The 12861-nt window shown below is 38.1% G+C and overlaps 2 protein-coding genes across 2 annotated transcripts; one reads left to right on the top strand and one right to left on the bottom strand.

Annotated features, from left to right (window-relative positions):
* Positions 1-993: 993 nt before the first annotated feature.
* On the bottom strand, positions 994-6488 carry dapk2a (death associated protein kinase 2a). Its single transcript, XM_039662619.2, has 10 exons — positions 6416-6488; positions 5649-5716; positions 5006-5227; positions 4731-4869; positions 4430-4559; positions 4046-4094; positions 3674-3700; positions 3440-3592; positions 3261-3306; positions 994-2866 (listed from the first exon to the last, which is right to left on the bottom strand). The coding sequence occupies exons 2-10, from the start codon at positions 5708-5710 to the stop codon at positions 2240-2242; spliced, it is 1455 nt and encodes a 484-aa protein (XP_039518553.2). The 5' UTR covers positions 5711-5716; positions 6416-6488; the 3' UTR covers positions 994-2239.
* A 1501-nt stretch (positions 6489-7989) lies between these two features.
* Positions 7990-12861, top strand: sh2d7 (SH2 domain containing 7). Its single transcript, XM_089129583.1, has 6 exons — positions 7990-8287; positions 8449-8538; positions 8848-9031; positions 10184-10375; positions 10498-11085; positions 11188-12861. The coding sequence occupies exons 1-6, from the start codon at positions 8082-8084 to the stop codon at positions 11230-11232; spliced, it is 1305 nt and encodes a 434-aa protein (XP_088985709.1). The 5' UTR covers positions 7990-8081; the 3' UTR covers positions 11233-12861.

Below are 12861 nucleotides of genomic sequence, written 5' to 3'. Positions count from 1 at the left end.
TGTGGGTTCCAAAGCAAAGAAGATGTAAACGCTGCCCCCTGTCGGACTAAAATAATAATGCAAAAACAAGTTTTTTTCCTGCTGCTTTGTGGTATGCTGTATAGAGAACTGGAGAGTGGGAACCACAAGCGTTGTTGCAGTAGACAACACATTCACTTGGAGCTGAAAATGACACACTTCCAAGGGTTCTGCCTTTCATGATAAAACCATCCACAAATTGTTATTTAGAGGGTTAACCGCTGCAGCATATGAATGAAAAGCTCTGTTGCTCAGGAGAAAAAACAAGTCAAATTACCATGACAGTCATTTAAGGATCCTGGTTAGTCGTTTAGCTTTACAGTTGCACTTACACAACCGGGTTAAGTGTCCTTACTGTATGACAGCATGTGACAATGACACATGTGACAAACACTGCAAAATATTTTTAAGAGAAATTGAACATAAAGAAATACTATGTATCCTACAACATGCATGCATTTTGATTTATCAGAATATAGCAGTTAGTCCATAAAAGGATCCTTTGAAGAAACCTTGCAAAGAATGAATGCAACATAACACTGAAACTGACAATGTACTGTATCTAACATACATTAAGTCGCCTATTATAACAGTTAAAATATGATAAGTGCCAACATAATGCTCAAGCATAAATGCAACTCACCAGTAATGGGCACAATGTAGCAGAGTGATCATATGGTTATGGAATAACCTCCTTTAGGAGTTAACAGCTTCTCCCAACAGTTCACCAAGAATCAACACCCCTTTCCAGTGGTTCCAATAGTGTAGTCAATTGTATAAAAGAGTCTGCACTCTGATAGGTCAATGAGTACTTGCTGGAAGGGGCATCATTCCACTAAGCATAGCAACTTATGTCATGCAGACATAACAATCAGTACTTTTTAAACACAATATAAAATCAAACACTCATTCCTTTAAAACATTACAGTGGACGGCAACTGAAAAAAGGAATAAAAATGGAATCTGAAACTGAGGCCTGTTCAATAAATTAGCAGGGTTTAATCAAATAAGCTTGTTTCACTTGCCATTTCAATCTTATTTCATCGCAACTGGAAAACAAATAACCAAAGGTGGACATCATGTTCTGTGTAAACCAACCTGAACAAATTTACATAAAGAAAGGAAGAACCATGATTTTTAAATACGCCTAATACATAACATTTTGCTTTATGATTTTACAACTTACAAATAAAAAAGGTCTATTTGTTATTTTTAATAGAGGAAAAAAAAAAAGACTAATTCAATTTGTGGCACCATTTCCCCCCTGACTTAATAGCAGTAATCTTAAATTATATATCACAATCATTATATGAATGGTGTTATATACTATTATAGAGTCTTCAGGTTGAGAGTCTCCTCGGGGTCATTAACATCTACCTGGCATCAGTTGGAGAAGGGCATAATCACTGGCTGTACAATCACAGTGGCTCCACTCTTCTCATTGGCCATGAACATGATTATCATGTCAGCAGAGGTGGAATGTAGAGATCCCATGTCTAGATATGGTACTCGGCACTGAGCTATTAAATATACAACTATTGCGTCTGTTCTGATTATTTAGGCTATGGTTAACAGTTTAAAGATATAGACAGTCATACTAACATAATCTCAACTAAAGTAATATATTAACAGGTTTCCTATGCAGTTTGGAAAAGTATTATATTTAATTTTCAGGTCTGGAAAAGTATGATTTTTTTTTCCCTTATTCAGTTTTCTAAAATTTAAAGCTGCAGTCTGCAGGTTTTCCTCTTTGTCACCATCTCTTTTCAAAATTTCCAATTGCAGTCGTTCGCGGAATTATCAACTTTACGTGACTGTACACCCTCGACACGGCACAGCGCGGATGAACACAATGTTTGAGGAGAGTGTGCAGCTGTCAGTCGCTGCTCTGGTGAGGATACTGGCATTCAGAATCACAGACTAATTCTTTTTGGAATGAAGACCAACATAATAATAATATTCACCGGAATATGTCATTTGAATTAGTACGAAACATTCACTTTTGTTCTGGTTCTGACATTGCAGTAAATCGCGCTGATTAAATCTAACAATTGTTCATAATGTAATGTCCTTCCGATATGTATACTTGTTTATGCATGCCTCTCTCTGACTGACCATACCTGCTTTTATTCAGATCTATATGTCCCAGCGCAGTATCTTCAGCATCTCGCCAGTGTTTATATAACGATGTGTGATCAGTGGATGGTGGGTTATTAATATGTCATCTCTGCTGGTCCAGGTTGCTGCCGGTCAGCAGGTCTCCTCCACAGGACCTATTCAGCAACTCTTTCAGTGCTTCATTGACATCGGTATTAAACACGCTGCTAAAGCTACAGTTCGGGAAGGTAACCTGGAATGAACCCACCACTTCCTGTACCCACTGCAGCTCAGCACAGAGCTCCTTCTGCAGAGCCTCAAAACGTGTCTGCCTCTCCTTGTATCGCTCGCTCACTCGGCTAACGCTGCCATCCACGCTCCTCATGTCTTCGTGAACACCCCGTCTCTGGGCTTCGACTTTACGAAACTCATAACGAAGCTGGGACAACTCGTGTCTGATGCTTTCGCTTTCTTCTTTGTACCACATCTCCTTCTCATTGTAAATGGACACTAGTGCATCAATGTCCTCCTGCAAGGAGTCGTGGGCCGACGCCAGCTGGCAGAAAGTGCCCTCCATTGCTGACACGTCCTCCTCCACCTGTGCGAAGCGTTCAAAGTTGATGTAGGTGTTATTAGGAGGCATGCTGGAGTGGGACTTGATGGTGTACTCTTTAAGACGCTTCGTCTTCAGCTGCCTACGCTCTCTCTTCCTCTGTGGTGCTTTACTGCGCTCGTCCTTATGCTCATTAGACTGCCAATAGACAATGGAGTTAAGATTAAGGGAATATCAAAATGCACTGTACTATAGAGCCTGTTCAAACCAAGAACTATAAAGATGACAATAATGATGACTATATTAGCAACCACACCAACGCACGATAACGTCTGTGACTTTAAATGCTCAAGCTCTTTAAATCAGTATGGATTCTGATTGACTGTCAATGTTTTTATTGTTCATTAGTTAGAAAAAAGTGATTCCAATGATATAATTCATCTTTGTCAGAATTGTTAGAGTTGTGGTGTGGATGGTGTGAACTGTTATTTTACATTTCGAATTTTTTTATTGTTATCTTTATAGTTATTGTCGTTGGTGTGAACGGCCCTTGAATGTCTTTCAGGTAAACGATCTCAAGCTGATAACATACCTTGATCCAAGGGTGGTTCAAGGCATCTTGAATTGTAAGTCTCTTTCTGAAATACATAATTGAGATGGTACTTTATGCCATTTTACTTCAAAAAAACAAGCAACATATTTTGCTCTCTGTCTCAAGCTCAAAGCTCACACTCAAATACACATGACTTCAGATGATCTCAGCTCACTCACTTGGTGTCTTTTTCCAGCAGTTGTCTTATAAAGTTCTTGGCAAGCTCACTGGTGTGGCCAAAGAATTCATCATCAAACTCATAGTTCATGGCTGAGATGTTTCCCAGGGTGTCTTGCTTCGTTTCTCCTAGGAAAGGAGACGCCCCGCTCAACCTGTATTTAGAAAGCATATTAGCAGAACATTGGTAAAATCACACATTTTTATATTTAGGCTTAAAAAAATGGTGTACTTACAGAATATATGTAATAACACCAACACTCCTATAAAAGGAAAGCACTTAATTATTTGAAATAAAAAACAACAATATCAAATTACTGAGATATTTTACTTAAAGAGTTAGTTCATCCAAAAATGAAAATTCTGTCAGTATTTACTAACCCTCATTTTGTTCCAAACCTCTATGTGTAGGAAAAAATACATACTATGGTAGTCAATGGGGATTGAGATCTGTTTGATTAAAACATTCTTCCAAATATCTTCCTTTGTGTTCAGCAGAACAAATAAACACATAGAGGGTTGGAACAACATCAGGGTGAGTAAATACTGCCAGGATTTTCATTTTTGGGTGAACTAACCCTTTAATATACATTACAAAATGATCTTACCACATATCTGCTTCCAGTCCCAGTGGTTCATAATTAACAATTTCTGGAGCTGAAAAACGCAAAAACGATAAGTGGAACAAAACAATAAGAATTAAAAAAAGTGTGTTAGGGGTCGTTCACACAGAATGAGTTTTTGCATTCCACTGTGCTGCTTTTCCATTGTTTTTTCTATGTGAACATGAGCTAGACGGACGTGTTTGACCGCTGCGTTGATGTCTTACTGTATGTCTTTTTCAGCATCTTTTGCATTACAGAGTGCTCTAAAAATGCATAAAAACTGCGTCTCAAGTTTTTCAACGTCAAAACATTTTCTGTGTGAAAGGCCCCTTAGTGTGCACAGTTAAGGCTGCAGGCTTTAGGGTTTAAACAGAATATATATCATACCAACAAACTCTGGTGTTCCAAAGATGTTTTTAAATTCAACCCCTTCAGCGATCTTGTGGGCCAAGCCAAAATCAATGAGTTTGATCCGGGGAAGTGGGGCGTTCTTATCCAGAAGCATGATGTTTTCAGGCTGTGAACCGGAAAATAAATTACACACACAGGAGCACACCCACACTCATATGCACACAAAGACACACTGTTCTACTGACAGAGAATTCTTCAGTGTTTCACATCTGTCAGCGCAAATATGCTGTACTGTAATAATCTGGGCAGTGTTATGAGACCAGTGGGTGTAGTGTACCTTCAAGTCAAAATGAGCAATATTCCCTGTGTGTAAATAGTGGACGCCCTCTAGAATCTGCTTGATAAACTGTGTGGCTTCCTCCTCACTTAAAGACTCTTTCTGTGCCAGAAAGTCGAAAAGCTCTCCTCCAGACACCCTACAAAAATATATAATCTCTTCTCAATAAGGGTAGGCAGGTGAACTAAAACTAAAATATGCATTTTAACTTTGCAATCGCAAACTCATATAATAATGAAATCATTTGTATTAGCATTAATACAAGCTCTACTCACAGCTCCAAAATCAGCACCACATCTGTCTTGTTCTCAAACACATCATGTAGCATAACAATATTGGGATGTTGTATCTGCTGTAGGATGTTGACCTCTCGCTCAATCTCTTCTCGGAGCACACCTCGCCGGCTGGCATTACTCTGGCGTTTCTTTATGAACTTAGCTGCAAAATCCCGGCCTGAGCACTTTTCACGACACTGCTTAACAATTGCAAACTGCCCACTGAAAGACACATGAACTGTTATAAAACACACGGACAACAATTTCATGTTATAAATATAAATAAATATAAATAAAAGGTATTTCTAGAAAAGATTTTCAGATTTGAAACTACACTGTGGAATCAAGGCCGTAACCAGGGTCTTAAAATTAGCGAGGTCCGGGGTGTTGTGTAAAGAATTGTGCTATAATAATGGTTAGGCTATTGGACCTCCATTTCCCAGTGTCCCTTTTTTTAAAGGAATTTGCCATATATATATATATATATATATATATATATATATATACAGGGGTTCAATTTGGATTTAATTATGTCCCCCTATACATGGGACCTATGAATGCATCTGTGTAATATGTATGATCAGGATTGCAGCAATCAGGAAAGTAAATCAATAAATCACTAAGTAAAGAGCAAACTTCTTACCTTCCAAGTTCCTCTCCAATCTCATAGAAATTCTCAACCTGCTGCTGCTTGAACACAGCCATTGTGATCTTAATTAAAACAAAACAAAAACTCTTCTTATTAACTGGACTCATAACAAATAGTATGCACAAAGACTTACAATTGTTTAAAAAACAATATAAATTTTCTGTGAGTGTGAGTCAAAATGACACTTTATTGCGTACTATAGGCTACAAGCTGATCATACAGTATTAGTTTGTTGCGACCTAAATATTTCATTTATGATGGAGGGACAAATTTAGATCTTAAGTGTGCAAGATAACGACGAGGCCTCACCTATATTTAGCCTAAATTTATCCAAGGAAAACGGGTGTCTAGAATGGAATATGAAAAAACAAACTCATAAAATGCAAATTGGAAAAATCTGTTTTCACAGGTATATTCTGACTTACAAGACCATGCTATTTGATGTAGGCTACTACATTTTGATGCTGAAAGGAGCTCATCTTGAGAAGAAGCGTTTTTACCTGACATGACAGCTTTATCTAGTAGTCTACTAGCAGACCCTGTCTGATCGTCACAACACTGGATTACCACATCTCAAAAAGACGGTGTAGGCTAATGCACTTCTTTATTCGAAAAAATATTTAGGAATAGGCAAACGTTACACAAGCACGAGCAGACTTGACTGTAATAAAAAGTAAACATTTAAGGGCTTAACCAAAGAGTTTGTGTGAAAAAAATTAATCTTTAAGATCAGTAGGACAAGTACAAGATATTTAGCCTACCTGTCATCACCAACAAATATGTTCCGTTCTGAATCCTTTCATGCGTCTTTCATAGAGGAAAGCACACTAGTCGTGATCAGCAGCTTCTAAAAGTGGACACGCCACCTGTTGAACTCTCATGCCTGAAACGACAACACACTGACAGGCTTGTCCCATGACTAAATAAAATTACCCGACATAATGTATTCTTCTGAATTGGCTACATCGATGTTGTCACCTGCCCGTTCAGTCGCATTTGTCGCTGACTGCAGTCGTTTTCAGTCAGATTAATCAATGTTGTTTGTTGTCTCACCCCTCTGTTCTCTGTACTGCTGCTGACAAGTGCTAAAATTATCACTTTTAACATGTGGCAAATAGTTGATTTAATTTTGTTGAATAGGCCTAGGCTACTTTTAAGTATTCTAAATATAAGATCATGTCATACTTGTTTTAACCAATATTTATTTTTAAAAGACTTTTAGTTGTAGCCTGCAGTAGCCTAAAAACTATCAAAAATATATAAAATATTTTGGCTCCCTCGTCCTTATGGCTCAGTCTTGGTCAGACGTCACTCTGCCTACCAGGCAGTGGACCTATCAGCTCTCCATCTCCGCCAGTGTCTCCAACTGGTTAAACTGTCTCCTTCCTCCGTCGACTCTGCTGTGGGTCTTCATCCTGGCTGTTGTCTGTGTCCCTATCTACCCGACTGTTTACGGCATATAGGGACGTGCCTTTTGGGAGGTGGGGGACTATGTAACGTTTAGTTCTGTCTGTTTAGTTTTATTGTGTTTTGATTCTGTTTTCCCAGCCTTGGATTCCTGTGTTCCCTGCAGGGGAAGTTTAGAACTAGAACTGCAGACTAGTTTCTAATTTACGCACCTGTCCTGTTTTGTGAATACTCTGTCTGTGTATTTAAGCCTTTAGTAGCCTACATTCAGTTCTTTGTTCGGTCTCATTCACGCTTAAGTGGTTTGTGGTTGAAAGTTTTTCTCGATCACCGGTATGTAGATAAATAATAAAAAATGAAAAAATAATTAATAAAGACTGTTTATTTTGGACACTCATTTGTTTCGTCGTGCTATTTACGCAACCACTCTTACACTTTCATATTCTTTTTAAAATTTTGTCTAAAACACTTAGATACAATGAATTGCAAATATAGAGTCAATAAATATTTGGTTGAAATGTCTTTATGCTTTGAGGCCAATAATCAATAATATCGAAATTGGCGAAACATGGCAAAATTGCATAAAGTGCACTATTAGTAAACTATTTCACATTGGTATTGTGAAACACAAATGACTGCTATTAATAAGACTCTGAAACTTTTATTTTCCCAGTTGAGAATATTTACTTATGTATCAATACTGTATAATCTATGAAAATGTGCAGTTGTTGGCCTATTTCCTGATCCAATCAAGATTTTTAATCTTTGATATTTATAAGGATGGCAACTCTGACAGAAAAACCATCCAAAGATAATGCAATGAAATCACATTACCAGTGTTGTTATTGACTAGGCAGATAAACTCAAACAATAGAACCTTTTATACTCACAAGATTTACGTATGAGGAAACTAGGCAAATGAAGTGAGCCAGTCTTCCTGTCACAGTGAATGAGTGTTGCATTTTTAAAGATGGATAGTGGGGTTTATTGAATGTGAGCAGTGCACTTGAGAAGCTCACAATGGAGCAGATAGAGGCAGCTATGTACCAGAAGATGAAGATGTCCGAGAGATTAAATGAAAAGCGGATGGAGCAAATGGAGGGAGATCTTAGCATGGAAAGAGGACAGAGGGAGCCCATCCTTAACTGGTTTGTGGAGACTCAGGCTGTGCTCATCCTGTGTGACGGACGTTTTCCACCCTGGTTCCAGGGTTTCATCTCCAGGCAGTAAGAACTATGAAAGATAAGAAGTTTGGTAATGGTAACTGTTTCACCATGATCTATAAAATCATCTGAACGTATATTGTTCAGGTGCAGGCGACTGAGATGCAAATGTTTATGATTGTGTATTGAGGCTGTTGCACTGTGGTAACTGTTGCTGTTTCCAGTGAAGCAGAAGATCAGCTCCAAGACAAGAATGTTGGTTGCTTCCTTATCAGACTCAGTGAAAAAGCCAGTGGATATATTCTTTCATACAAGTAAGAATAAAGATTTGTCTGTAACACTTTACCATAAGGTCTAATTTGTTAACATTAGGCCTATTTATGCGTTAGCTAACATGAACTGCAGAATATAATTTTGCAGCATCTTTTTTAATGTTAGTTCACAGTGCAATAACAAGTGTTAGAAGATACAACTTTTGGTTTTAAAATGTAAATGTCAAGTTAATAAATTCTGTAGAAGCGTTGTTCTTCTCCCCCCCACCCCCACCCCCACCCCCACCCACCAATGTACATATTGAAGCTGCTGAGCTTTGAGTCGTTTTCTCTAATGCCTTATGTTCACAGAGGACAGGATCGTTGTCGCCATTTTGTCATAAATCAAACCAAGACTGGCATGTTCTCCATTTCTGGTGATTCCACCACTCACAACAGTCTCAAAGAGATGATCAGTCACTTTAAAACCACACCAATCCAGCCTTTTGGAGAGTACCTGACTTCAGATAACACAGAGATGGATTCTGTAGGAGAGGTAAATATATTTTTGCATTCTTTGTAGTGCACTCAGTAATTATTCCTTGTTAAAACAAAAACAAAAAACAAACACTTTTACCCATAAAGAAATTAATACTTTTAAAAACTGTTTAAAGTCAAGTTCATGCAAATTGGATGAAAATTACATTTAATCAGTAGCCTATTATAAGCTGTTTTGTATGAAGTACAGCCCCAGCTAAGATCACTAGCCAAATACAATCTTGGTAATATTTTGTTACTGGACAGTTTTGCTTGCGTAAAAACTATATCATTGCTAACTGTGAATAAAGCACTTATATAAAGGCATCAGAGATTAAGGAAAATGTTTGCTTTAACATCTTGGGCATATTGACCAGCACAATATCTATAAAAATACTAAGTGCACCTTTAAATACATAACAAATAGAATACTAGCATGTTAAGAAGTGTAAGTCCTACTAAATCGATCTAAAGGCGGCGTTCAATTAGAGGCAAAGTCTTCACGCGAGTTCCGTCTTTCCCATGGCAAAGTGATTTGTAATTAAATGCAATACATTTTATCTTATGAGTTAACTTGTTTCATCTGACTCCATAAGATAAAAAAGGTTTATCAATGATATCTGCGTTACTGTTTGACTATTTTAGCTGAGATGCTGACAGGCTATGAGGAAAGTCGCGAGACCCTCCCTCATGGGCTAATCTGAATACAGACAACTGCCCTGAACTCTCGTTGCATTTCTTTATATAGTCAGAACCATTTGCTTAGTTGTAATTTGCATTCGGACAAAGGATCAGAAGGTGTTAACTCAAAGACACACCCTTCTATGTGCAAGATATTTCTATATTCTTAAGAACCCTTTTGTTTTACTTATGAGACCATACCAGTCACCCTGAGACCTTTAAAATGATACTAAACAATCCTTAATAATTCACATTAAAACTATATAAATTCTTGTGTGAGTGTTAAGTGTTACTGACTGAGAGAGAGAGAGAGAGAGAGAGAGAGAGAGAATGTAGATAAGGTGCTCAGAGTAAGGGGCTGCAGGGTGTGTGTGAGAGTTTTTCACATGTTAATTTGCAAGCAAGATTGATTCCATGAACCAGTTACAGTTTTTCCAGTCTTACAGAACTGTTTTACAATTTATGTACTTTTGTGTTTCTTTTTTTCTAGGATGCCTCAAATGAGCTTTATGATGTGGTTAAAAATAAGCCCTGGGTTAATTCAGGAGTGAGCGTTAAGGCTCTAAGAAGTTTATGGGAACAAACTAACATTGTCCCGCATTGCACGCCTCCCGTTCTATCTTCTAAAAGTGGACGGAAACTCACAACCTCCACCTCTATTGACAGGAACAGTCTGTCACAGGTAACCATATCAGCTGCTTCCTTGGTTACTATCTCTCTGGTAACAACGGCTAATTTTGTGGCGTACATTTCTTTTTATATATATCTGTTAAAATTCATGTACTGTATGATTTCAACCATTAGGGAATGAAAATTCCACCTGTGCCAAAGAAAAGTGCACCACTTCGGAATTCCTTAAGCGCTGGTTTTCCAGGTAAAAATCCTTCACATGAACAACCCAGCTTTTCAGAATCAAGGACATCTGGAAGGACAGGTGGAGATGAAAGAGTAAACAGCAGAAGTGATATCAGAGAAACAAAGTGGCCTCTCCACCATGAAAACCACCAGTCTTGTAGTTTTATGCCCTCCACCCCGCAACAGCCTCCCTTACTTCCATCCAAAACAGACTCCTGCTCTTACGCTGTCCTCGAACACCATACTGGAGCTGGCCGAGTGCCACAAACTAACAAAGTAGCCCTAAAGCCCAATCCAATCTACCAGGCCTCGACTGATGTTAACTCGGGGCAGAAGGAACAGCCAGAGCTAGTGTATGACAACCGTGCAAGGCCCATCGACAACATCCTTTTAGCAGAAAACCACTATCAAGACATACTTGACAATAAACACGTGCCTGAGAGCAACACCTATGAGGACATTCGAGTGACGGACAGCAATACATATGCAAGTTTGGATGAGATGCCACCACAAACACAAAACATCCTGGGGAAGAAGGTGAGATGAGACCTGACACAATTACAAACATATAGCCAACTGTACATAATTTCTGCATTAATTTATCTTGTGAAAAAATACTGAAACTGTTGTTTTTAACAGAATCATAAGTGGTGGAAACTTCGTCTGGATAACAAGAAGCTATAGTCATCACATTATTTGAAGAAACACTTCATTTAAGTTTAGAATTATAAAGTCATCATTTTCATGTTAGTGTGTGCATGTGTAACTTCAGTACAGTAGCTTCCACAGTTACAAAATGCTAGACATTGTTAATGCAAATACAATGGTAGCTTGATATTATTACGATGAAACATATTTTGAAAATGTATTTGAATACCTGTGTAGGATTACAAATGTATTTAAATGTTTAATTTAGGTTCAAGTACAATAGTATATAAACTGAGAAAGTCTAGTTGACTGAATTTAGCATTTGAGGTATAAAATGAGCAGATACTTTTCATCTTTTTATAGCTCTGGGAGCCCCTGGCTCAATCTGAATAGTTATGCTCAGATTGTATGCTCAGATTGTAAAGGTATAGCGGAGGATCTTTCCGAATTTTAGAGAAGACCCGCCCTCTCCAATTTTTTTAAAAAAATGCACATGCACAAACACAACACTCTTGCTCCCGAGAGGGAACGTCTATTACGCCTTACACAATTATGTTGCAAATTCTAAACTAACTCAAAAATATTCATAAAAAAGACAACATGTCAAATGCCCTTCCGTGTTTTATTTACTTATTATACTGATCGATTGAGTGACCGATGAATCAAGACATGATATGTGCAACCCTGTATCACACGAAATACGTTCTGAGGAAACTATTTTGCAAATCGCAATTACGTTACATGGCAACATATAAGCAGTGCTATTACGTTGGTCCTAATATCTCTCATTGTTAATACGTTATTTTTATACATAGTTGCATATGGAGAAGTAGCTTGTTGCATTTGTGTAATAATAAACACACAAGGTTTTAGAATATTTCAGCGTGATACCATTTACCATTTTGGTCAAAAGGCTACTTTAGACAAAATGAGATGTTTACCGTGTCTATGCGGTGCATGACTCGTGCCAGGGCTAGCATTGTAGCTTGCATTAACTTTTACTAGTGATTTAAATGGATTTCTCCAAATAGCGTGACAAACTTTACCTGTCTGGTAGAATCTTCGCGACTGCGGCATCAGTGAGAAGCCCAACCTGTGCTTTTAGCGCACGCCAGCATGTGATATTCACCCAAAATCACTCTGGTCTTGTTTCTATATTCTGTGGCCTTTCTCTTCTTATCATACACTTCGTAAACATTTTTTCTCTTTCGACCCTCAGCCATTTTCTAAGGAATGGCTGAAACCGTAACTCCGACATAATACACCTGAAAGTGAAAACTACATAGGGATGAGCACGTAGCCTACGACGGCCTTACGTAAACATATCACCAGAATGATTGACACTTAGGTGGACCAATAGTATAGACTACCCACCCGGAAAAAGAAAATCCTCCGCTATACCTTTAATGTAACAGAATTTTTCATTAAGCTCTATGATAATGTGAAGGTATGGGTGATAATCAGGCTGATTGGATAACCATACCTGACACTGCTATGCTGATATAGGGAATTTCCGGTAACTAACTCAATCCTATGCCTCATTTACATGCTTTGTTTGAGAGTGTCTACACCTCCATGTAACCCCTCCCCCTTGTAAGGAATATGAACACAAAGTATTTTGCCTTTAGCATAAACAGCAATAAAGAACCCTGCTTAAAAAAGATA

Source organism: Pimephales promelas, chromosome 1 (genome assembly GCF_988280905.1).
Source record: "Pimephales promelas chromosome 1, fPimPro1.hap1.1, whole genome shotgun sequence".
NCBI lineage: Eukaryota > Metazoa > Chordata > Actinopteri > Cypriniformes > Leuciscidae > Pimephales > Pimephales promelas.
Note: the sequence above shows the minus strand (reverse complement) of the source record. Positions and strands in the feature narration are given on the sequence as shown.